Source organism: Dunckerocampus dactyliophorus, chromosome 2 (genome assembly GCF_027744805.1).
Source record: "Dunckerocampus dactyliophorus isolate RoL2022-P2 chromosome 2, RoL_Ddac_1.1, whole genome shotgun sequence".
Classification (NCBI taxonomy): Eukaryota; Metazoa; Chordata; class Actinopteri; order Syngnathiformes; family Syngnathidae; genus Dunckerocampus; species Dunckerocampus dactyliophorus.
In genome coordinates, this window is record NC_072820.1 from 34,401,715 (window position 1) to 34,426,385 (window position 24,671).

Below are 24,671 nucleotides of genomic sequence, written 5' to 3' on the forward strand. Positions count from 1 at the left end.
GTTGACTGCTGCCAAGATTAAACTTTTGACCTTGCAGCTGCAGCTATCAAGTTTTTTTTATCTCCTGCCTCCTCTCAAAGCGACTAAAAAGAATTTAGGAGCGTTTTCTTCTTTCTTTGTTATTCAGTGATGGAAGCCTCACACGTAGTTTAATTTGCGCAGTACAGCAAGCTTCCACTGTTGCCACTGAGCACAAATAAAGACTGTAAATGATGGATTTTGAAGCTGACAACATCTCTTTTTGTACGTGCTCCTTCCATCTATTTAATGTCAGATTGTCAAGATTGGCAAAATTTTCAGGGGGAAATCTTCCCTCGATCTAATGCCACATTGACATCAGCTTGGCTTGAGCCACACATCTTTTCTCCATCAAATCTGTGGACATCTGTAGCTGTTTAACTCGGCTCGTCTGGCCTTACAGTAAAGATTGCGTGATTCGTACGCCAAGAAACATCATCCATTAATGTCGCTTTCTTCCATGCATACTACGATATAATGTTTAAAGACTTAATTTTCTTCTTTCATCTGTTAAGCAATTGGAAAGTCTTTTGTTTCTCAGCTTTTTTTGTTGTTAATTAAAGTCGCTGCTCATTTTTGCAGTTAATTGCAAATGATGAAGTGGTGTCAGCCATGAAAAAGACAGTGAGTGGCATTCAGAGGCGGAGAGCTGTATCATTTGTTAGTATAACACAGGTCCATTGGAAGCACGAGGGCCATAAATGATTGTTAATTTGCTTTTAATAGTGTTGTAGTCAGGTGCAAATGTGGCGGTGGAAATTAATCCACTAAGTCTTGTATTTTTCCGAAGCGCATGTTTCAAACTGAAGTTGTTTTTGGAGGGAGCAGTATGGATAAAATTTCACATTTAAAGGAGTAATTGCCGAGTAGTGTGTAGGAGTGAGAGACTGCTGACACCAGTAGTCCTGATATCCTCATGCACAGGAAGTGGACAGACTATCAGTAATTGTTGAGGCAAGGCATATGGGGAGGATTCAATTCTTCCTCCTCCTTTTCAAACAATTGTGCATGTGTCATGTAATTTTGTTAAGCATGTTCGGAACAAACACAACCATTACCGTTGTTTTCCTCACTTGCAAATTACAAAAATTGTAGTATTCATCATATTTCTCTTAGCACTTCATTCCCTGCGATCGACTAGTAGAATCTCTGTGCTGGATTTTAGACACTCAAAGTATCTTGCTTATGTTACCATTCATCACACATTGAAAACTGTATTTCCTCATATACAGTCATCCCTTGCCACATTGTGGTTTGAATTTCGCAGTTTCACACTATCACAATTTTTCTGAAATGTATTAATAAATCATGTTTTGTGGTTGAATATGAACTTTACTAGTAAGAAAATGCCTAAATTAAGCATTTTCAAGCATAAAAATGGCTAAATGAACTAAAACACAGTGACAAGGGATTCGAAAGACGTATTCAAAGACGTTGATGAATTGTAGTATTCTGCACTGTTTTTTTGTTTAATTCTTACTAGTGGTAATAGCAATGGAAATATTAACATAATAGTGGACAGAATGATAATAACTGTAACGCACACAATTGTAATAACTATCATCTTATTGCCGATATCACCGTCACTTAGTTATGTGGGGAAGTACGTATGTACTGTGAGTGTGCATATGTATGCGTGTACAGGTATCTCTGTAGGCGTGTATGCGTGCGTGTCTGCATGTATATATATGTGCACAAATGTGCGCATATGTGTGAACATGTTATTGTCACTGAGAATGTATGAAAGGAGAGGGACTGCCTGTTACCACCCAGCAAGCCTCCACACAGCCAGTCCCCATCACTCTTCACTAGGTGTCAGTAATGTTTCTGTAATGTTGGGTGAGACACACAACAGACTTTATTGCTGGAAAAACAGGCTTTATTGCAGTTTTTAATTACCTCACAACAGGCACAATAATCCCTAATAAAAACACAGACTACTTTTGCGGCCATTGCCCACGCAAAGCTGAAACTCAACTCGGAACTCCCGATGTCACTTCCTGTCTGCCTCTCTTTTGGATCTCCAAGGGAACACATTTATAGTAACGCACACGACAACAAGTCTTGTTTTTGTCTTAAATGGCTTATTTACTCTTATTATGTTTACAGTATTTTATTGGGTAATAAGAGTGTAAAGGTGACTATAGGGGTGTTATTCCATGTCTACGTAGAGGGGTCTAATAATGTTAACAACCATATTTAGAAGGTCATAAACAGGTTTTCTATGCTACCTACAAAAATATTACACTTATAAATACTTTGTGTGAATTCACTTATCACGGTAGGGTCTGGAACCAATTCATCGTGATTACTGTACAGTGGAACCTCGTTTTTCATCATGAATAAGACCCAACAGGTCAGACGAAAACCATAGGAAATAATGTAAATCCAATTAATCTGCTCCAAACACACAATGGTATTAAAAAAACATTTTATTGAGAGTAAGTCTAATTTTACGTCCTGATGAGTTTGAATTCAGTAGTTTATATGCTGGTCCTCACCTCCTCTTCATCAAATTGCACACACTCACTCACTTTCGTTGGCCCCATGGCGGGTTATTTAACAATAAAATATGGCCGGACAGTGAGTCAGCAACTTGATTTTGTGGAACAATACAGTACAGGACAGACATGCAATATTGACAACATACAGTGTACGAAAACTGAGACAAAAGTTGAGCGAAAATTTTAGCCGAAAACCGTACCATACGAAAAGCACTCTGAAAACCTAGGTTTGACTGTCGTATTTATTAACTCAACAGCAGAGAGTACCAGGCATCCAGGTTTTATTAGCGAGAAGCCATTTGTTGTACAACTGTGTTTTCAGAAGCAGAATCATGTTGATTTCCAACAAAAATGTTGTCTTGTTGGCTATAATGGAATAAAGACAAGACTATTAAATGCCGCACCGTGGCCTAGTGGTGGCCACACAATCAGGAGATCTGGATTCAAATCTCCGTTGGGCATCTCTGTGTCGACTTTGCATGTTCTCTCCGTGCGTGTGTAGATTTTCTCCGGGTACTCTGGTTTCCTCCCACATTCCAAAAACAAATTTTCCATAGGTATGAATGGGAGTGTAAATGATTATTTGTCCATGTTTGGCCCTGCGATTGGCTGGCGACCAGTCCAGGGTGTACCCCGCCTCTCGACCGAAGTCAGCTGGGATAGGCTCCAGCATACCCACGACCCTAGTTAGGATAAGCGGCATAGAAGATGCGTGGAATAGTTGTTAGAAGTTCCAGAGAAATATTTCATCCACTGTCTAGAGATCAGTAATGCAGTGCTCAACCCAACTTTGGTCAACAGAAATCCAGCGCGGATACGACACCCAAGGTGTCGCTGGCTGAGAGGATGAAGGTCCTGAAGGACAAGGAGGAGCAGTGGAAGAGTAAAGGCAAAGGAGCAGCCAACGATTCCATCCAGTTCACCGTAGCAGGACGCATGGCCAAGAGAGGTGGGTTGTGTCTTAGGCTTGAATCATAGTAACATCAATAAGATGTTATGTGCAGTAATATGTGCATGCAATTGATTTCATAATATTCAACCAGGTCTAGTGACGGACGCAGGAAAGGAAGAGTCCCGTCTTACGCCGTTAAAGAAGTCAAACGCCACGCCTGTGAAGCCACACGAAGGTAGTAAATACTCCCCTTTCGAACTATTGAGAAGTAGAGTTAGACCTCTCATTCCAACCAAGTAATAAATGGTCACACTGCTTTTGGACAGAAATCTCCACTAGAACTGCTGTCAAAGTGGAAGGAGACAAGCGCCTGGACAAACTTGAGTCCTTCCTGGACAAACTTCACAGCAAAGGTACAAGGTTAATTTTCAACAGTTCCAAGAGTGAAGTTGCATTCATTTTCCATCCTCAGGCGTTAGCAAGAGCAAGACGTCCACCATTGAAGTGACGGCAGAGACTGAGAAAGAAGTCATGACCTTGGATGACGAAGAAACCTTCGGCAACTTCTATAAGTTGATCTCGCCCTCGGCTCTCCGGGACATCATCGTGACCGAGGAGGACCTGAGCCAGATCCAAGCTGACACGCCCAAGTTTGTACCTTTTCTAAAAACAGTAATGAAAATACAGCAAATACAAATACATCAAAAATGTGACTTTTTTGCTCAGGCTCACCTCAGCCGTAGCTGAGCACAAGCGGGCGGTGAGGCCAAATAGGAGGAACCAGGGATCCAGGAATCCTCTGAAAGCACTGGCTGCACGCGATGATATCAGACAGGTGTACACCGAACAGAGGCTCAACATCGCCACAGTGGAGACCAAGAGGATTCAAGTGGAGCGGAGTAAGACTTGATCAATTCAGAACTAGACTGTATGCTCCTATGAATGCGCCAATCAACTGCCCATAGTTGCCGGTTGTATGATCTACAAAAGCAAATACTGCCTAAAGCCAGATCAAAAATTGATGTAGCCAACCTCAAGATGTCATTTTTATTTAAAGTATCATGAGTGGTCAGCATCCAACAGCTTTTATCTACCTCTGCATGCACTTGAAAAAAGTTCCTACTAGCTGTTTAGATGAAACTCATGCGTGTTACACTTGCCATACTATTGTTTACAATGATGTCATCAGCAGTATTAATGCTGGCTGAGCAGTATGCTTCTTACCAGTATTACAACATTGATTCTGTTGCTGCTGTGTTGTACTTGTTAAACGTTATTAATATTATTAATGTTAAAAAACAAAAAAAAAGGTGTTTTATATAAAATAGTATCATGAGTGATCAGCACAGGGTTTTCTCTAGGATTTTTTTTTTTTAAGCTGTGGTGGTGGACTGCATGGGAGGGCGGGCTGCTGCTACTGTGTCATGCCGCTGCTGCATCTGCAATTTTTTTTTTAGGAGACCCCTGCGATAGCATCACTGTTTTAAAGCTGGACACACTACGTGTTTATGTTGAACAACTTTGACACACAACTGGTGTTTTGAAGACAAGTCAAAAATATTGTTAAGATAATAAGAGAGCAAGGTTGTTAAGTGAAACTTTAAAAAAGTAAGTTAGCATGTACCTCATGAATGTGATAGCCACTTGTAGCTCACCCGTGGTGCAAGAACGAGCTAGCTACCTGCCACCAGAGAGGCAATGAGAGCCAGGCAAAATGTGTAAACAGAGATGCCAGAAAGTCGGATGAGATTGAAACGCTAGTGATCACACACACTGGCATAGATAAACTTAGGCTGTGACAAGCGGTCGTCAATTGACTACACATTTTACATACTAGTGTTCATTCTCTTGATAATAAGAAACAAAGTGAACGTCAACACAAGGCCGTTTGTGTACATTTATCTGGTCACACAAGCGCAAGTGCCAACAGGGCAGACAGGCGATTCCGGTGTGTGTTTATCAAAATAATAATAATAAATATAAAATAATAATAATAATAAAATAGCGCAGTGAAACATTTTTATGATATAAATTGTTTTGAAAGTAATTGTGGTGTTTACAATGAACTCATCTGCAGTATTATTGCTGGCTGAGCAGTTTTCTCCTTGCCGCTATTACAACATTGGTTCTGTTAGACTATAGAGCATTTATGGTATGTCTGCTTTCAAGTGAAATATGTCCATCCTTTTCCTCCTAGTGGCCAAACATTCCAACTTGGCTGACGTAGCCCTGGCAGGCCTGGCCAGCAAGGAGAACTTCCGCAAGGTCAACCTGCGCAGTGTCAAGTCCACCGATGTTGTGACCAACAACAGCGCACTGCCCTTCAACAAGCTCATGCTCATACGCATCAAAGGTCAGAGATGGCAGACAACATCTTGTATGTTGAATGTACATTTATAGAATGCAGGTGTTATGTTATTTGTGTCATCCATAGGTCGGAGGCACGTGCAGGTGCGCCTGATGGAGCCCACCTCCAAATCCCTAAACAGCGGCGACTGTTTCCTCCTCATCACGCCCAAACATTGCTTCATGTGGAGTGGCGAGTTTGCCAATGTCATTGAGAAGGCAAAGGTAAGACTGCGGCTAACAGGATTTGGGATTTGGCTCGTGTTAATTGTACTTTGTCAGGCATCAGAGATGGCGTCCTTCGTCCAGGCCAAGAGGGATCTTGGGTGCAAAGCCTCTCAAGTGACGGTGCTGGAGGAGGGCATCAACGCAGACAGCAGATGGGCCAAAGAGTTCTGGAGTCTGCTTGGAGGAAAGAGCCAATATAGAGGTACAGTGTGTACACAGCTGATTAATGACTGTGTGTGTTACTCGTTCTCCATCTAAGCTTCATGGTTGCCTCCTGACCTGAGGCTTGTTTAACTTAGCAGCCCCCCTGCTGCTCTGCACATATGCTCACCCTGTCTGTGTGTGTGTGTGTGTGCGTGCGTGTGCATGTGTGTGTGTGTTACAGGTGCAGGAGAGCCAGAGGAGGATGAGCTGTATGAGAGTGGGGTGTTAGACTCCAACGGGGTGTACAGACTCCAGGGAGACAAACTGGTGCCTCATGAAGACGCTTGGGCCTCCATCCCGAGTGTCTCCTTGCTGGACTCCAAAGAGGTAAATGAGTCAGCTGGGATACGCTCCAGCTCACCCTTGACCTGAATGAGGACAAATGGTACACACTGTAAATTTCAGCTTTACAGATGCCTTCTCTTCTAGTGTATGTTGTGGTAAAAACACCTACCACGACGCTTGATATTATTAATCAAAATAATATCAACATCCTTTTGTCTTTTTAAGTTTGTGACAGTTTTCTCCCTCGCTCCCCAGGTTTTGGTGTTTGACTTTGGCAGTGAGGTATATGTGTGGCATGGCAAAGATGTGTCTTTGGGAGACAGAAAGGTTGCAGTCAAATTGGGCAAACAGCTCTACAGTGGCAGCTATGACTACAGCAATTGCAGGGTTAACCCGTTAGATGCCTCCTGTACTGATAACAACATACCACAGTGAGTACAGCAGCAAATGATACCATAACCAAAAACAGCAAAACTACTCCTGAGTATTTATTGTGTTACTGCAGCCCCTAGTGGTGTAATCCTGCTGTGACAGCTAGTGTTCACTTCACAACACAGCTAATTTTTCCATTGGTGTCCAGGCAAGGGGAGGGCCGCCCAAGCTGGACTCTGTTTGGTCGTCTATCAGAACACAACGAGACGTCCCTGTTCAGAGAGAAGTTCCTGGACTGGGCCGAGAGAAAGAAGGAAGAGGCAGTCATAAGGGAGGAAGTCAAGGTGAAGCTTTTGCTTAGGAAGGCTTCCAAAAATAGTCAAAATGTACATTAAGTGACAAAATTGACACAGAGGAAACAATTTGGACATGTTCACTGTCAGGTGCTGCTGCTACTTAAACAATAATGGTCGTGTGTTAAGTCATTTTCAGTGGATAGTAAATTGAGACTGCTAAACAAGCTTACAGTGACTAGTCTGAAGTATATCCAATATTCATTTCTATAGTATTGTTTCTTGATAAGATATAATGAAAGTTGCAGAACTTTAATGCTCCTGGAATTCTATGATTTGTCTGTTCAGAGCCCGGTCCACTCCAGTGTCCGCTCCTTTCCTGACCTGGACCTGCAGCCATGTGAAGCCAGAGCACTGTTGGACAATGAGCCAGAGCCGGTTAGAACCGTTCTGGAAGGGGTGGATGTCCAGCGGGGGCACGGCGTGGTGAGGACTGAAGACGGCAGGCAGGCAGAGTTGGCTACAGTGGCCATTGAGGCCTGGCACATTAAGGAATACGGTGAGGAGGAGGTGCCGAAGGAAAGCCTGGGACAGCTCCACGAAGGAGATGCCTATATCATCCGCTGGAAGTACTCCATTACCACACTTGGTGAGTCTTAGAGAAAAAGGTACTAACAAAAGGAAAGTTTAGATGTGGTGATGGTGTGTCTTTTTAGTGGGGAAGCGACAGAAACCAGGAGAGCTGACTGCCGGAGCTCCAGGGAGGGAGAGGACCGCTTGCTTCTTTTGGCAGGGCCTCCAGTCCAGCGTGAGCGAGAAGGGAACCTCAGCCCTTAAGACAGTGGAGCTGGGCAACTTCAGGGGCTCACAAGTGAGTGACATACCCATAAAGAGAATTCTACAGCAACTGGTGTCACCCTGGGACCCACATTGCAGGGTGTCCTCACACTAGACCAATTGTACCACGGTTGGGTCCACTTCACACCTAAAGCGTGGCATGTTTGGTTAGTGTGAGTGCTCTGATTCACGATCAAATTTGGTACAGGTCCCCTCCTCTGATATGATTGGAAGAGGTGTGCCAGGGCACGTCACGATTGCATGTACATGTTCCGTACAGTCACACACACAACAAAGCCGAATCATAGAATGACTAGAATGCGATCATTCCTTGGCGATTGTTAAAGATAACCATCAGATTTTATAATAGAACTTAAATACAAATATTCCAAATAACCCAAAAGTCTAAATCCATGGCATGGTTCCATGCATGAATGATTGTAAGGCAGGGGTGTCTACACTTTTTTGCATACAAAAGAATTAAAAGATGTGGGTGCCATTTTGACACATTTTTGTACATTAAAGATGCTAAAACCAATCCAATGCAGGTTAATACAAGTATACAGCTCCCTCCAAAATTACTTGGGTTTGACATCAAAGCTGAATATGAGACCCGAGAGCAACATTTCAGGTTTTATTTGCAGATTGCGCAACTTAGAAGATAGCAACTTTTGTTTGAACTCATTTTTCATGTGAGCAAACGTGTGACTAAGAGGTGTGTTTGTTGCCAAGTGTGTCTTATTACATTGTTTATTTAATCAATAAATAGCACTGAATGCCTATGCTCAGTTTCAGATTGGATAAGATAGTTTTTGCCTGTGCAGACTGCATTTAGATGTGAAAACAACATGAAAACTAGAGAGCTGTCTTTGAGTGGAAAAACAAGCAATTGAGAAGAGAAGAAGAGAAGATGGAAAATCAATCAGAACAATTGCACAAGTAGCATCTGTTATAGCCAGTACAATCCTTTGGAATGTCCTGAAGAACTAAGAAAGCACCGGTGTACTAAGTCGAAGATGTCGAACAGGTACACCAAGGAAAACATCAGCGGTTGGGGCTGGGGTATACGTATGTAGCGACCCACTTTTATTGACGACGAATCAACCTAATTTACGTTTTACACATCAATAAACATGTACATACAGGTGCAAATTCAGAGCGCATTATTCAGAAAATGAGGAGGAACATGCATGCATAAAATAATGAATGAAGTAAAATTGCACACACGCAGCAAAATTTGATATTTCACTTGTATTTGTGCATTGAGTATACATCAAGGAGGTTGACAATCACTGTTCTAAAGTTAAATAGTAAGGCGTGATGCGATGAGAAATGTCCAAAAACACCCAATGCAATATTACAAGTTAAAAAAAAAACAATATGCACCAAAACGCTTAGCATTGTTAAATGAATCGACAGCGTCAACCAAAAGTGAGCATTATTTTCTTTCATTATTCTTATTTATTTTATTGTGATTATAATTATTGTTGTGTTGGATATTGCAGGTGTGCCAAATGTTGTAGCCAGTGAGCGTATATAGCCATTAAATAGATGCCTTGTATGTAATTGCCATGTATTTACTGGATTCCAGGTTCTGGTGACGCAGGGGAAAGAGCCCCCTTGCTTCCTGCAGCTGTTCCAGGGCGGTTTGATCATCCACAAAGGCAGTCGAGACGACTCTGTCAAAAACTCTGGTAAAAAAAAAATACTTTATACTTTTGTATAAATACTTTGAAAAAAAACTACTTGTGGGAAACGATCCTTTCATCGCTATGTCTGTGTTGCTTCTCCAACAGGTTGGAGGTTGTTCTGCGTCCGCGGTGAAGCAGAAGTGGAGGCCATGCTAGTGGAAGTGGACTGCCGCAGCGCCAGCCTGCGCTCGCGGGCCGTCCTCGTCCTGCTTCATGCTCGGGAGGCACATCTCTATATGTGGCGAGGCTGTAAAGCCCACGCCGGTGCCAGGCAGGTGGCTAAAAGGGCAGTGGACCAGCTCTGCCAGAGGTAGGACGCATGCAGGTGGAGATCATAGGTGGTGAACTTTCTAACAAATCTCTCTCTCTTCAAGGTGTCCATCTGAGTTGGATCTGAAGAGCAGCAGCCGAGTGAAGGTCGAGGAAGTTGAGGAAGGAGCTGAGCCTGCAGAATTCCTGAAGGTTCTTAGTGTGCAGGACAGGAAGTCCTACGACTGCATGCTTCAAGGTGGTTCAGCTAGTATGCAAACTTCTATTCATAATGTTAGCTGATGTTAATTAAATGTGTTTGTGTTGCTCTCAGATCCCGGGAAGTACAATTACACCCCCAGGCTGTTCCGCCTGAGTGCCAGTTCTGGTGTGTTCGAAGGGGAGGAGCGTCTGTATCCCTCCAGAGTGACGGAGGGCATCATGGCCATGCCTTTCCTCCAGGAGAACCTCTACTCTGCACAGCAGCCTGGTACCATTAACACCAACACATTATTGCATTTGATTGCCCTGGCATGTGTGCTAATGCCCTTGGTCCTGCTTCAGCATTGTTCCTGCTGGATAACCGCATGGAGGTGTACCTCTGGCAGGGCTGGCAGCCCGAAGAGGAGCAGTGCACAGGCTCAGCAAAGATGCGCTGGGACAATGAGAGGAAGTGCGCAATGGAGACGGCGCTGCAGTACTGCAAAGGTCAAATTAGCTCACAGATAACCAATAAAGTATTTATAGCGCACTACACATTTGCTACCATTTTCCAAGAATTACAATACAGGATTTGCACACTATGCAAAAAAAAAAGTGTTATATCATTAAAATGATATTGTCACAATTTAAAGAACTCTAAAATGTGTATTGTATCTTCAATAAAACGCCATGAATCGACAGTGAGATGAAGCTAAAAAAAACAGTACACAATGATCATGCACATGCCATCCTGTCATATTTCTACTATACGGAAGCTTTCTGGTAGTCATACCCCAAATTTCTTACCGATACGATACTATGTATCACAAAATATATAATAAACTGCCAGTATCAGCTGTCAAATTAAGCACCATCATTACTTAAACTTTATGTTAAAATAGATAGTTATGCCGAAAGGAAAACTGCATTTTTTTTAATTTGCAATTTTGCCCATCATCCACAATCCTTATGTGAGACATGAACACATCTTTCTCTTTTCTGTGCGTTCTAAAGACTTAAAAACAGCTAAAAAGAGGCAGCTCATTAATGCAATGGGATGCACCTATTCCTCCAACAAAGCTTGCTATTAAAACACCTCCACAAACCTCCAACAAGGTTTTATGGTTTTATATCTATGCTGTAACCAAGTAGTAACAGGTACATTCATGATAACATGGAAAACTTACAGGATTTTGCCGTACTTTGATCATTTTAAGCATTTGTTATGCAGGACTTGCATTACTAGCTGTCTCTTTTTATCAGTTTTTATATTTTTAGAACACACAGAAAAGAGAAAGACACGTGCTCATGTCTCACATAAGGATTGTAGATGATAGGCAACATTTTTTTTAAAGTGCAGTTTTCCTTTAATGATATTTAGTCTACAAGTGACAGACATGTTTAATTCTGTTTGCCATAGATTGTTTGTTTTGTTTATATCACAGTTCTACAAACTAAAAAGTGGGCCAATTTAGCACTAAAATGGATACAATGAGAGGCGGAGTAGTTCCTGTCAACATGATATCATTAAGACTCTTAAGCCATTTTAGGATGATATTTCAGTTATATATAATATTTCATATATTACAGTTTCTCTCGAACACACATCTCCCCTAACTGTGTGAAAATATTGTAATGTGAGAATCAATACCAGTATCGGAAAGCCTTAGTATCAGTTGTATCAATATGGTATGGGTCTGTCCATCACTAGTTTCTGGGTCCATATGTTAACTATGTTCTCCATGCTGGCTTTACAGAAAAGATCTCTCGGCGCCCTCCTCAGGCGTATCTTGTCATGGCAGGCTATGAACCTCTCACCTTTACCAACATCTTCCCATACTGGAAGAAGGACCCCAGCATTGCTTCAAAAGTGAGAAATACTGCACATTCCGACAAGGAATTCTGTCAATGCATGATAACAATAATGATAACGGTAGTGATGGTGATGGTTAACAACACATTGTTTGCATGCAGACTGAGAGCTCCAAGAACAAGGTGACCTTAGTGAAGGAGGTGCTGTCCAAGCTTAGTAAGCTGCAGTACTCCATCGAGGAGCTCACTAGTTCACCCCTTCCCGACGGAGTGGACCCTCTCCGCCTGGAGGATTACCTCTCAGACCAGGACTTTAAGGTAGAATCACTGAAATAAACTGAACACCAGCAAACGTGTCATTGTAGCCATGGGCTGTTTCCAAAATGTGAAAACCCATTTTATATGCTCTATATGGTCATTTAACAAATACATAGCATAACACAGCAGCAACCGATGAGTTCATTGTAAACAACAGCACAGCAAGTTTAGTAGACATGAGTTTCAGAACAACAGCTCAGTAGCAACATTTTAAAGCGCATGCAGAGGTAGATAAGGTTACAAGATGTTGACCGTTCAATAACTTCATTTCTTAACTTTAATAATGATATGAAATACATGCAAAGTGGGAAGGAAAACATAGCTGTCAACAGAACCAATGTTGTTATAGCAGTAAGAAGTAGTGTTCTGCCAGTATTAATAGCGCTGTTGGGTTCATTGTATGACAAGTGTAACACGCATAAGTTTCTCACTAAGAGCTGAGTAGCGACATTTTAAAGCACATGTAGACGTAGGTAAAGCTGCTGGATGCTTTATATATTGTAAATAACTTTTTCTAAGTTTAATAATAATCTGGAGTGCATGAGAAAGCAGAAAGAACAATTTAAAGGGGACCTATTATGCTTTTCCTTTTTTCTATCTATCTATAAATGTTCTATCTATCTATAAATGTTGTTACAATGCTATATTCTCGTGTTAAACGATGCCAAGGCATCAGATAATGAGGTTTGCGCATTTAGAAGTGAGACCTGAAAGCAGTTTTGGGCGGCTCTGCACGCTGTGTTTTACAGAGTTTTTTTAACACCGACTTCCACTGACGTCAATGCAAACCCGAATTCCTTATATTGGCATGCCCAGCACCCCCGCTCTGCTTCGGTCTGTTCAGGGTGTTAGCATGTCGAGCACTGGCCCCCAGGAAATGTTTGTTTGGGTGTGTCTAAAGAGGCGAGCTTCAGGCAGAAGTGGTTGGAGTTGCTGATTCCCAGCCAGCAAGAGAAAAACATGCTCATCTGTCAACGGCATTTCACACAGGACTGTTTTGTGAACATGACTCAATACGAAGCTGTCGTATTGAGTCATTTATCACTGTCCTAACTGTGTTTATTTTGTGTAAGTAATCGGACAAAAGGGGTTCGCCGGTTGTCCGGAAGTCCTCGGGAGCGCCTGGCAGTGTGACCAATCACAGCGGAGTGGTCTCGGTGGGAGGCGTACCTTGAGGAGGGCAGGGGGTGAAGTAAATTGCACAGACCATTTGGGCGAGAGGCAGGAAACACTGCAGGAAGAGGTGCAGAGTCAGGAAGATCTAGAAAGCTTTCTGTGTGTAGCTGATCTACAAAGTCCAGAACTCAGTACAAAGGCCCGAATATTAGTATAATAGGTCCCCTTTAAGCTCCCTTTGAACACATGTTCATTTATTAATAGGTGTGTTGGTCAACATAGCAACACAACCAGTGTTGTAATAGCAGTAAGCCTGCCAGCATTATTGCCAGTGATGAGTAAACATCAGCAAGTGTAACATCTTCCCAAGCTCGTAACATTCCTCTTGTAATGTTCTTCCACTGTAGAAGCTTCTGGAGATGAGTCGGGTGGAGTTCAATGCGCTGCCCAACTGGAAGCAGAAGAACCTGAAGAAGTGCAAGGGGCTTTTTTAATAAAACTTTCTATACAGGCAAAAGAATAGTGACCTCATTTCTTTGTAAAACAACTGTACAATTGTGTTGATTTTGTTTTTAATAGGCATTTTGTATTAATTATTCCTGGTGTTATCCCATTACTACGTGCAATGTTGTTTCTTATGTGGTAAAATAGTTACAATGTATTATGTAATAATATGCAATATACTATCACTTTATTGTTTTTGTGCCAGAATGTATTAAAAAAAAATGCCTGTGGTTTAAAAGTGGGAGTTTTCTTTTGTTAGCCTCGTCTACTGTTTTTAATTGTTATATAACCATTTTGTATTTTATATTTGTCACTTGTGGCCTTTTGAAAAAGCTGTTCTACAAAAAGAGACAGACCTTTCATTTAAAAGTATTTTTTATTGGTACTGAATAATTGGTGATTCTTGTGAGTAATCATGGACCAAATTAGACCTTTTTAAGCAGTGCCAACAGTGTTTTTGTGAAAAGTATTAAGTAAGTAAGCTCTTGAAACATGTTACATGTATGTTCCTATGTCCCTAGCCACTCTTATGCAATGTGATACCAGGAAAGCAATGTATTATATAGATGAAAAGCAGTTTTTATTATTATCATGGCACATGCAAACATGAATAAAATGTTTCTTTACAAAAATGTGAGTTTGGATTGACGTTAAACATCAGTCTGTTTAAGAGTGTGGTGTGGATGCCAGCAGACATTTTTGTGTTATTATTATTAACATCTGTTTGCAAGGTTACTGCTTTCATATGAATGGTGGCTTATTGTAGCACTGTATGGATGTGAACATGAATATACTTCAATCATAATCGTTCAAACTTGAATGACATTTTCTGAGGCTTTGGTGTTTATTGTTAATGTTTATTATTCATGTACTTATTCTAGCTGAAAGTCGGCAGTTAACATGTATAAAGGTGCATCATACTCGTGCAGTGACTGTCTGCGGCCACCAGGAGGTGATATGTCTCCAACTTGTAGCCTGCAGTGTGCGGCACATCATCACGCTTCAGTTAGTTTTATTACTTTGCCCTGCATTATTTATATGATGTAACGTCTCATAATTTCTCTTCTAATCTTTTGATCGGCTTTATGGGCCAAAATGATCAGGAACATTTTTCATTGTGATGCAGTTGTACATCAGGAACAACTATAATCAGTAATAATAAGCATTGTTGTGTTTGTAAAAGCAGCTTTTTAGTGCACGGATCTTCATGGGCAAATTCAGGCATATGCGGCAGGGGTATGCGTTCCTGCAGCCATGCTGCGTGAGGATGAAGCAGCAAGCGTCAGGCAGATGGGCGTGAGATGATGGAGCAGCTTGGATGAGCTCCCACTTGCCCTCCTTCCCACGCGTCAATTTCACACCTGTGCAGTAGTTATTGGAAGCATTTGGAATAACTACTGTGTTACATTATGCATATATAGTATCACAAACAACTAGAGAATGCCCAGTGGAATACATTGTGGTCATCTACCACCATGCATTTCCCTCCTTCCTGTCTGTGTCGTGAGCTGACTTTACATTGTATGTTGGTTATGGCAATGCACGATATAGCATATTGAACTGAATGTAAGGCAAATCAATTTTATTCTTTTCTTTTCTTTGTTTGATATCTGTGCAATAATAACTGTTAAATTGCATGGAGAAATAAAATAAGTATGTAATTTCTCTCAGCGTCAGCGGTCACCATTATCTTAAAATGAGCATCATAACTCCAACCTCCTCCATAACAACATTTGCGATGCTTTTTTCCAGTGAGTCTCCTTGCCAGCTCACCGGTGTTTGTGAGTGACAGGAAGAAAAGCTTGCTTGGAGAAGAAGTCATTTCGCGCCACTTACTGTTTTCCATGTATAAATATTTAGACCCCGAAAATACAGCATATATGATACTGTAATAATATAATTCAAAACTTTTTTCTGGGGCAAAAATAGTGTGGTACAATCAGGTCAGTGTGGTATTTTTGTATGTTTGTTCACATTTGATAAAATGCATTATTAACTAAATCTATAGCACAAAATTCTCCTTTCATGGTGATTGAGTAGGGGCTGTACAAGTTGTAGTTATAGTAAATGTGTGGCATACATTATTGTGCAAATGCTTATTATGACAAAGGTTTTCTTGGAATCGCATGGCCCTTGTTCCGTAGGTTGCCCACCCCTGATTTATACCTTGAACATATGCACAGAATGAAATAAAGTGACAGTTCCCCTCCCACATTAGTAAGAGCATGGACAGTGCATCAGCTGCATGCCACACACACACACACACACACACACACACACTGTATCCGCCATGACATCAGCGCTGCTTCCTGCGGATGACAGATTGATTGAAACATCTAACTGCACCTCTCATCCATCATTGTGGCCTGTTTATCATCCTCCAGCTGCTCAACTTTCTGGAAAAAAGAAATTGTATCACCCAGTTAGCGCGCACACACGCACACACCCACACGCACACACACACACACACACACACGCACACACGTAGCAGCATTGTTATGTTGTGATAGAAACACCTACACTGCATCCTTGTGGACACACAAACAAAGTGAGTCAGTAGTTTAGCATTCCAACATAAACACATGCTGACCTCCTCTCCCACCTGGGCCACCTTAACCCCTTAGCATGCTTACTTTCGCCAGGTGTGAGAAGAATGTGAATTTTAGTGTAGATTTACATGAAGGTACACTTAGAGGAATGTCTTGATCTTTTAGAGCATTTTAATAATCCACTAGAGAATCCTGTGGCACAAACGTACCATTTCTAGTCTGATGAGGCAGCCATGCTCAGCTAAGCTAAGGTCTGCACTAATGGACTAAAAAGTGGATATTTGTTGTCAAAGAAAAGTACCGGTACAGCTTTGGTACCCTCCTGCATAAGCACACCATATTTACAGGAAGGTTGTGACCTTTCAAGGTTTTAAGCGTCCTTCCTCGCTCTCTCTCCTTGATCCCCAGAGACATTGATTAGTCAATTGGTGCCTGCCGCTAGCTGACAACATTAATTCATTTCATTTCGACCTAAAACGACCCCCTAATTGCCTCCAATGGTTTGCCCTGACAGGCCAGTTGTAAATGTATTTGCGCTGTCACAACGCATAAGCAAGAGAAATATCATCATTTAATTGGCGGCGTGTGGCCTCGACGGGGATCACGCCGCCATCAAAACTGATGGCCAGCAAGTAATTGTGACAAATGTCGTAATTGAGACACAAGCTAGCTGGCATCCATGCTAGCCAAGCCCCTGAACGTTAGGCGGGAAGTCGTAAGAGCAGTTTATTATTATATAAAAGCAGAATATCATGTATGTGGTTGCCATGGTGACCATAAATCACCTTCTTAAGTCGTTTATGATATTGCTTGACTAGGCTTTCTGTTGCGCTAGCTTTTATATTTGCCCACCTCACTAAAATTCAAAGACATTATAATGTATAACAATACAATATTTATTGTTTCATTAAAAGTTAACATTTTTACTCTACAGTACCGACAGAATCATCCAAATTTGGCTGTTGATCGTTTGGCACCGCATCATCTCAGATCACAGTTGCGTTCATTTTGTCTGCAAGCCTTGATAGACATGGCAAAATGATTGTGAAATGCATTATTTCGCATGATCAGTGTATATTTTAGGACATGCTTTTCATTGTTTTCACCTTTTGCAGTGTTTTGTTAGCACCAGCATCAATGCTAACATTACAGATTATAGTTGCGTGCTAAAATGATCAATGTTCATTTTGAGAGGTGTTTTTATTCATTCATGAGCATTTCTGCATTATAATAAGCCATTTTTGTTGTTTAGGCCCTTGCATCGTTCGTATTGAGGCGCTATGTTAGCCTTTGCATCAGGGCTGACAATCCATCCATCCATCCATTTTCTATGCCTCGTATCCTCATTAGGGTCGCGGGGATATGCTGGAGCCTATCCCAGCAGACTTTGGGTGAGAGGAGGGGTACACCCTGGACGAGTTGCAGCCAATCACAGGGCACATATAGACAAACAAGCATTCACACTCACATTCATACCTATGGACAATTTAGAGTCTCCAATTAACCTAACATGCATGTTTTTGGAACGTGGGAGGAAATCGGAGTACCCGGAGAAAACCCACACACACACGGGGAGAACATGCAAACTCCACACAGAGATTCCACTGACAATACAATACAATACCATTTCATGAGCACTGTTATGGTTCAGTGTTGCATTAAGTAGCGGACATGTGACTTTCTATTGCCTTATAGTTACATTGGTCCAGTTTGTTTTCAATATGATGTAATAACGTCAACATCCACAGTTTTCCCCTTTTAAAACTCAATTTCAGCAGCAGAGGGATTCCTTATGGTGCTGTTCTGCTATTACATTCTTATTTTTCTTTAGCGCAGTGTACTGTATTACAAGCTCTCAAGAGACCTTATTAGCGGCCAAATCAAATCACTATGATGCCTCTGTTCACACTTGTGTGCACTTTTGTTTGGCAAATAATCAGATCTTCCTGACACGAGGTTATGAGCAAAGTCGTTCCTGCATCTGTCTCGCCTTGACCTTTGCACCAGATATAAGCCTAATGTGTGTGTGTGTGTGTGTGTGTGTTGGCTTGATGTTGATGGATGTTGAATAGCATTTTTCGCCCTGCAAATCAAACGATTCCTGGAGCCTTACAGTGGCCGTAGCGTCCTTGCATTTTTTTATGAAAAAAGTTTGGACACCCCTGACGTTGATCGTCCAAACAGGAAGTGGAGTCAAGGCAACTCTTAAACTGCAAGTGAAAAAGAAACCTTGGTTTTGTTAGGCATCACCTGTCGCCACACTAACGGCACATCCGACAGAAAGCTGTTGTTCCTGAGCAGAATGCGTTTGAGTGTGTTTGGAATGACTTTCATTGCTGTGTGCTCGCTTTAGTCACTGCTCCCCTTTCAAAAACATCAATGCATTATATTAAGCAAAATCATTGGCGTTCCTGTTCTGGGGAACAAAACAAACATTTTAAAAAATCCATTAAAAGGTTTATTGTACGCTTGGCGAAAACCATACAAAAACAGAAAGCTGATGTTTACTGGTTTGTCTTTTTTTTTAAGTGGTGGCTACATGCTAAGCTAACTGCAGCTCTACATACTGTAGTAAAGTCACATAAATTATTTATATGTCTTCAGAGAAAATGTTTTGAAAATGTTAGTTTGTGATCATTGTATCCAGAAAAATGTAGGTTAAATATAGTTTCCTTCTAAATGATAGTCGCTATTATAATAGTGTAAATGATACAGTGCCATGCGGTTTGTTTTATTATTTTTTTGTTTTGTTTTGGTCTTTTTATTACGCAATTTCATCATATCTGTGCTGCCTTTAATGAGATATGTGGTATTTTATGGCTGTTGATGTTTGGCAACACCTGATGGACGCAATCATTCATTGAACGCTGAAGGCGTCTAACACGCTTCTGCCTTGGAGACGATGTGTCTGTAATTCATGTCCACCTACAGGTATATTTACGTGATACTTAAGAAATGTTGTGTTTTATACGGCAGTATTGTTCAGTTAAGTATGATAATTGTGATGCTAGTTGTGTCAAGCTTGGAGGCTGCAGGTGCTGTGCTACCTGCACATACAGAATGCTAATGTTTACCTTTTGGTATGTATGAGGTAATATTGCTGTGCATAATGTAGCTGTTGATGCTATGTTTATATTTCTGTGTTACAGTTTTACAGAATAACTTATGAAAGACTTCACAAAAATACAAGAGTGATGAACCTTTTGCGATTATTGGAGGACGTTTAGCTGTTAACAGGCTGTCGAGCTTTGCACAAAGAAACGCACTGCAAGGGCAGTGCAGCATCACTAAGCTAGACCACAACGCCACCCCGTGGTCGTCCTGCGCGCATGCATACAGTACGTTCCTCCAGTTGAAAGGTGACTGAGGAGAAAGGGTCTGCTTCATGGGAAATTTCAATTGAAAAAGCTACCTAATGGATGTCTGGATAAAACCAAAGTTGTGCGTGCAGAGGTAGCTCCTTTTAAAATAAAAATCATGGTTGTGATTAATCATGATTAATCACGAATAGACATGTGATTATCTTTATTAAATCTTTGAATTGATTGACAGCACTAATTATTTATTTTCTCTTTATCAAATTCATTTGATAACGTTGAAAAACGTTGGTGACCCCTGGTCTAGATGAATCCATCATTGCACTCTACTTATGGTTGTTTACACGTGTTCTGCGTTCTGATTGGTTGTAGACCATTGTCAATTAATCACCTTCACGCAGCGCTGCCGTGTTTTGTTTGCGAGCCATCATAGTTGTATAATCAGGGCGCCATCATGGAATACTGTAAATAAATCTTGGGATCATGGAGGACTACGAGGAGGAGTAAAATAGCACAACGGAGCAACATGTTTTAACAAGGATACAAAAATGCACCAGCCAAACGGTGCAAGGCACATCAGAGGAGTGAATATGGTGAGTCACTTAATCATTTCTCGTGTCCCAAGAGATTGATCATTAAAATTCAAACGAAATTTTTACTTTCAGAGAGAAATGTAAGAAAATAGAGTTGCTACTTCACAGATTTCACTTATTGTGGGCTATTTTGGTAACATATCCCCTACGATAAATAAGGGAACACTGTATTTTTTGTTTATTACACTGTCCTCCAAATGATTATTTGGAACTGTGATAATTGGATAATGTCCAAATGATTATTTGGAAGTGGGTTTTCTCCGGGTACTCCGGTTTCCTACCACATTCCAAAAACATGCATGTTAGGTTAATTGGAGACTCTAAATTGTCCATAGGTATGAATGGTTGATTGTCTATATGGCGACCAGTCCAGGGTGTCCCCACCTGTCGCCCGAAGTCAGCTGGGATAGGCTCCAGCATACCCCTGGGACCCTAATGAGGAAAAACGATACAGAAAATGGATGGATGCTATGTTATATGTTATATTTCTTTGAAAAATCAATACAAATTAATTTTTATTGAAATATTTTTGTTTATTTTTGTACTGTGTTTATCCATGTTATTTCTTTTTTGCGTGTTAATTTATTATTAATGTTAGTTATAGTTTTTGGTATGTTAATACGATTTGTCGCCATATTTCCGAGATGTAATTGTTTTTTTATTGATTTGACTTTTTAATGGATCGTATTAATTTATGTATGGCACGTTAATTCTCTCATAGAATCTTCTTCTATGGTTATGAACTCATCCTCATCATCACACAGACACACACTTCAGCGCACACATCACCTCCTGACTGTTCCCCATGGATGCTTCTTTCATCTTTTCCATGTTCTCGCTCTCGCTCTCACACACACACACACACACACACGTGATATTCATTCAATTAGACACGTACGGGGTATACTGCAGAAAGTGTCTCAACAAAGCCGAGCTTTGTGCTCAAATTGCAGCTCAACAACCTGCGTTCCCCAAGCAAAGTGAAACGGTACTGCAAAGGTGGGTACCGGCGTACTTTGCCAAGTCCGGTTCTCGGCTTTGTGCTCAGTGCGCGTTCACATAAAAATGGGCGTTTCTATCATTATGTGGCTCAATGTGGCTCATTCCTATTACGAAGACACGTGTCCTTGTTGGGACATTTTGGCTGGTTCATAGATAAAAATGCGAGTGTGTGTGTTCTTGTCTTTCTCTTCTTGTGTAGCTGGAGTCTTGAAGTTGTTTTTGTGGGGTCATGTGTCCTGTGTCTTTGTGCAGACATTTTGGCTTGCCTTCATACAAATAAAATGCTGCAACGTGTGAGTGTGACATTGTAATGGTGGGGACGTGTATTCTTGTGGGGACATTTGGCTGGTCCACACACAAACCTGCTAGAATACGTGTGTGTGTTTGTGTGTGATGTACAGTATGGAAGCAGATGTTTGAGGGGGAGGCGACATTGCAGTGATGTCACTCCTCAGTCCTCTTCCTGTCTCCCCCTCCCTAATCACATCAAGTTGCTGCCTCCCCCCTTTGCCTGCTCTCAAGCCCACTCCTAATTCCATCAGATCCGGATCCCCACACTGCAGGGGAAGGTCATGTGTGTGTGTGTAGTTTAAACGTGCAGATAAGACAGCAGGTGCGGTAAAATTCATGGCCTCCCTCCCTCTAGCGTTTGACAAATGACTATGTCCGCCCCACGTAGGACGCCGTCCCGCCGCCAACATTGAAGGTGACCTTACAGGCGGTCAGGCGCGGGCTGAGTTCAAAATCACAAAAATCTCAGCGGACACATCAGCAATCGGTGTGTCCAACTACATTCCTTGTGTACACAAATTTACACAACTTGGATTCAGAATGCAGGAAATGTCCTCCAGATGGCGCTGCAGTAAAAAAAAAACAACAAATATTTTATGACATTTTACAATGAATACAGAGTGCGGATGAATAAATAATGTTTGTAATCTAAAGTAGAGTACATTAAAAAAATGTCCAAAAGTACTTTCTACTCCAATAAGACGATAAATAATCACGATAAATGAACTCAACAGGGTCGTATATGAATAATAATGCTAATAGTGTTATTTTTTGGACTAATTTCTCACTTTCGGTCTATGCACTGGCTTCCTGTCGCTCAGAGAACAGACTTTTAAACAACTCTGTTTGTGTACAAGTCTTTTCATGGTCTTGCGCCAAAGTACGTCTCTGACATGTGAGAGGCACATGAAGATTTCGGGCTCTCAGAAGCTCAGCGAGGGGTCCCCTGCGGGTGCTCAGAGTCAGGACTAAACACCGTGAGGCTGCGTTTTAGTTTTATGCTGCCAAAATCTGGAACAGTCTTCCAGAAGATGTGCGACAATCCTCAACTCTGGCAGCGTTCAAATCCAGGTTGAAAACACTTCTATTCTTCTAGTACTTGATCTGCACTCTTCATTTGCCAGTTGCCCATGCAATGCATGCATTTTATAATTAACACAGAGTACTGATTTTAAAGTGACATCAATGATAGTTTCCAATCCATTTTTTATTTACATGTAAAACATACAAAATAGAAGCACAAATAATGAAGTGAGGCAACTATAAAATACAAATCAACAACCACAATGATACAATAATAATATTTGTAATAGGCTCAGACGTGTAATATATGAATAAACTTATCTTATTAGCCTAATAGAGTCATCCTTCGAATTTCACTCTCACGTTTTTTACAAAATATATAAATTAAACCATGCTGTTTTGCGATTGAATAAGGCCCATTGTTAGTAAAAAAATATCCATATTGAAGCAAATTTTACATATTTTATGCTTAAATTCAGCATTTCCAAGCATAAAAAAGGCAAAATGAACAAAAATATCTATACGTGGCATTCAAAAGACGCTGTGAATGATACGATCACACTGCTACACTGGTCACTATTAGAGGACTTTAATCATGTTAAAAAATGTATTTAGAAGGTTGTAAAGACGTGTTCTATGTTGTAACTACGAAAATATTCATTCATAATTAATGAAGAGCCGACTGTGATAAGTGAATTTCCGCAAATTATAAATGGAATATTGTTGTAGTTAGAGCATTGAAAACCTTTTTATGACTTTCTAAATATGTTTTTTTTAACATTATTAGAGCCCTCTAGACATGAAATAACACCCCTATAGTCACCTTTACACTTGTATTACCCAGTATAGTAAACATAATAAGAGTAAATAATCCATTTGAGACATAAATAAAATTTGTGCTCATGTGTGTTGCTATAAATGTGTTCCCTCGGGGAAGAGAGTGAGTGACGGACAGGAACGGACGTCATGGGTTCAGAGTTGAGTTTCAACTTGCCGTGGAGTACGACCGCAACAGTAGCCCGTGTTTTTATTTGGGATTTTTATTTGCGATTATTGTGCCTGTTATGAGATAATTCAAACCTGCAATAAAAGCCTGTTGTTCCGACGACCATGTCTGGTGCTTGTGTGTCTCACCGAAAATTAAAGTATCATTACTGACACCTAGTGACCAGTGTAAAATACTATGTCTCAATCTTTGAATTCATCTTTTGAATGCCTTATATTTGTATTTTTAATTCGTTTAGCCATTTTTATGCTTGGAAATGTTTTAAATAATGATAATGAATAATGATGATTATGGTTTATTAATTCATATATTTTTTTAAAAACCGTGATCGAGTGAAGCTGCGAAATTCAAACCGCAAAGTGGCGAGGGACGACTTTAGTGTTTTGGGTTTTTTTGAGTGATGTATTTTATGATGAACACAAGGATGCGGTTTCCAATCCAATTAGTATCATATTGCATATTGAAAACACCCAAAATAGTAACACAAATATTGAATATAAAAGTAAAAATAATTAATAATCGTGAAGTAACAGCTATAGTGTTGTTTTTGGAGTCATTTCCTCAATTGCCGTAGCTGGCGCTTCTCCCTGTCCTTTCTCTGCTCTGCGTAGCAGCAGACTTCTTCGAACCCCCCCATGGTGCCAAGGAAACGGTCTAACAAATGTGACGGTCGGACTCATAATGATACAGCACTAGTTGTATGCTACAGTAAGATCTGGGGCATAAAGGATTCTTGCCCTGAGAATTCTGCCTAGCAACAAGTGGTTGCTGAATGAATGAAACAAACTTTATGCATGATTTATAATTTTGCTGTTGGAAGAGAAGTGAGTGAATTGGGGGAGGGTAGGTGTGGTAAATGAATGTGTCTTGTGGAGGTGTGACGGGGGCTGATGGAGTTCAGTCCAAAGTGGTGCCGCTGGAGTTGAGCTCTCCGGTTATGAAACCAGCTCTGAAATGGGTGCGCGTGGGTGTCGAGTGCCCGTCAAACACTCGCTTATCTAATTGCTAAAGTGCATCAAA

The 24,671-nt window shown here is 41.0% G+C and overlaps 1 protein-coding gene across 6 annotated transcripts in view; it reads left to right on the plus strand.

The window, feature by feature from the left end:
- svild (supervillin d) overlaps positions 1–14,108 on the plus strand; it is a 64,528-nt gene extending 50,420 nt beyond the window's left edge. For 5 of the 6 annotated variants that reach the window (XM_054762799.1, XM_054762807.1, XM_054762798.1 and 2 more), the window contains 21 exons: positions 3,324–3,471; positions 3,566–3,649; positions 3,741–3,827; positions 3,887–4,064; positions 4,141–4,313; positions 5,612–5,767; positions 5,849–5,985; positions 6,043–6,190; positions 6,374–6,519; positions 6,733–6,908; positions 7,058–7,193; positions 7,491–7,791; positions 7,859–8,013; positions 9,571–9,673; positions 9,776–9,980; positions 10,045–10,178; positions 10,254–10,409; positions 10,484–10,627; positions 11,878–11,990; positions 12,095–12,250; positions 13,774–14,108. In XM_054762799.1, the coding sequence (XP_054618774.1) occupies positions 3,324–3,471; positions 3,566–3,649; positions 3,741–3,827; positions 3,887–4,064; positions 4,141–4,313; positions 5,612–5,767; positions 5,849–5,985; positions 6,043–6,190; positions 6,374–6,519; positions 6,733–6,908; positions 7,058–7,193; positions 7,491–7,791; positions 7,859–8,013; positions 9,571–9,673; positions 9,776–9,980; positions 10,045–10,178; positions 10,254–10,409; positions 10,484–10,627; positions 11,878–11,990; positions 12,095–12,250; positions 13,774–13,860 (3,123 nt within the window). In that variant the 3' untranslated portion in view covers positions 13,861–14,108. The remainder of the gene's footprint in view (positions 1–3,323; positions 3,472–3,565; positions 3,650–3,740; positions 3,828–3,886; positions 4,065–4,140; positions 4,314–5,611; positions 5,768–5,848; positions 5,986–6,042; positions 6,191–6,373; positions 6,520–6,732; positions 6,909–7,057; positions 7,194–7,490; positions 7,792–7,858; positions 8,014–9,570; positions 9,674–9,775; positions 9,981–10,044; positions 10,179–10,253; positions 10,410–10,483; positions 10,628–11,877; positions 11,991–12,094; positions 12,251–13,773) is intronic. The other variant, XM_054762815.1, reaches the window with a different exon arrangement.
- The last annotated feature ends 10,563 nt before the right edge of the window (positions 14,109–24,671 follow it).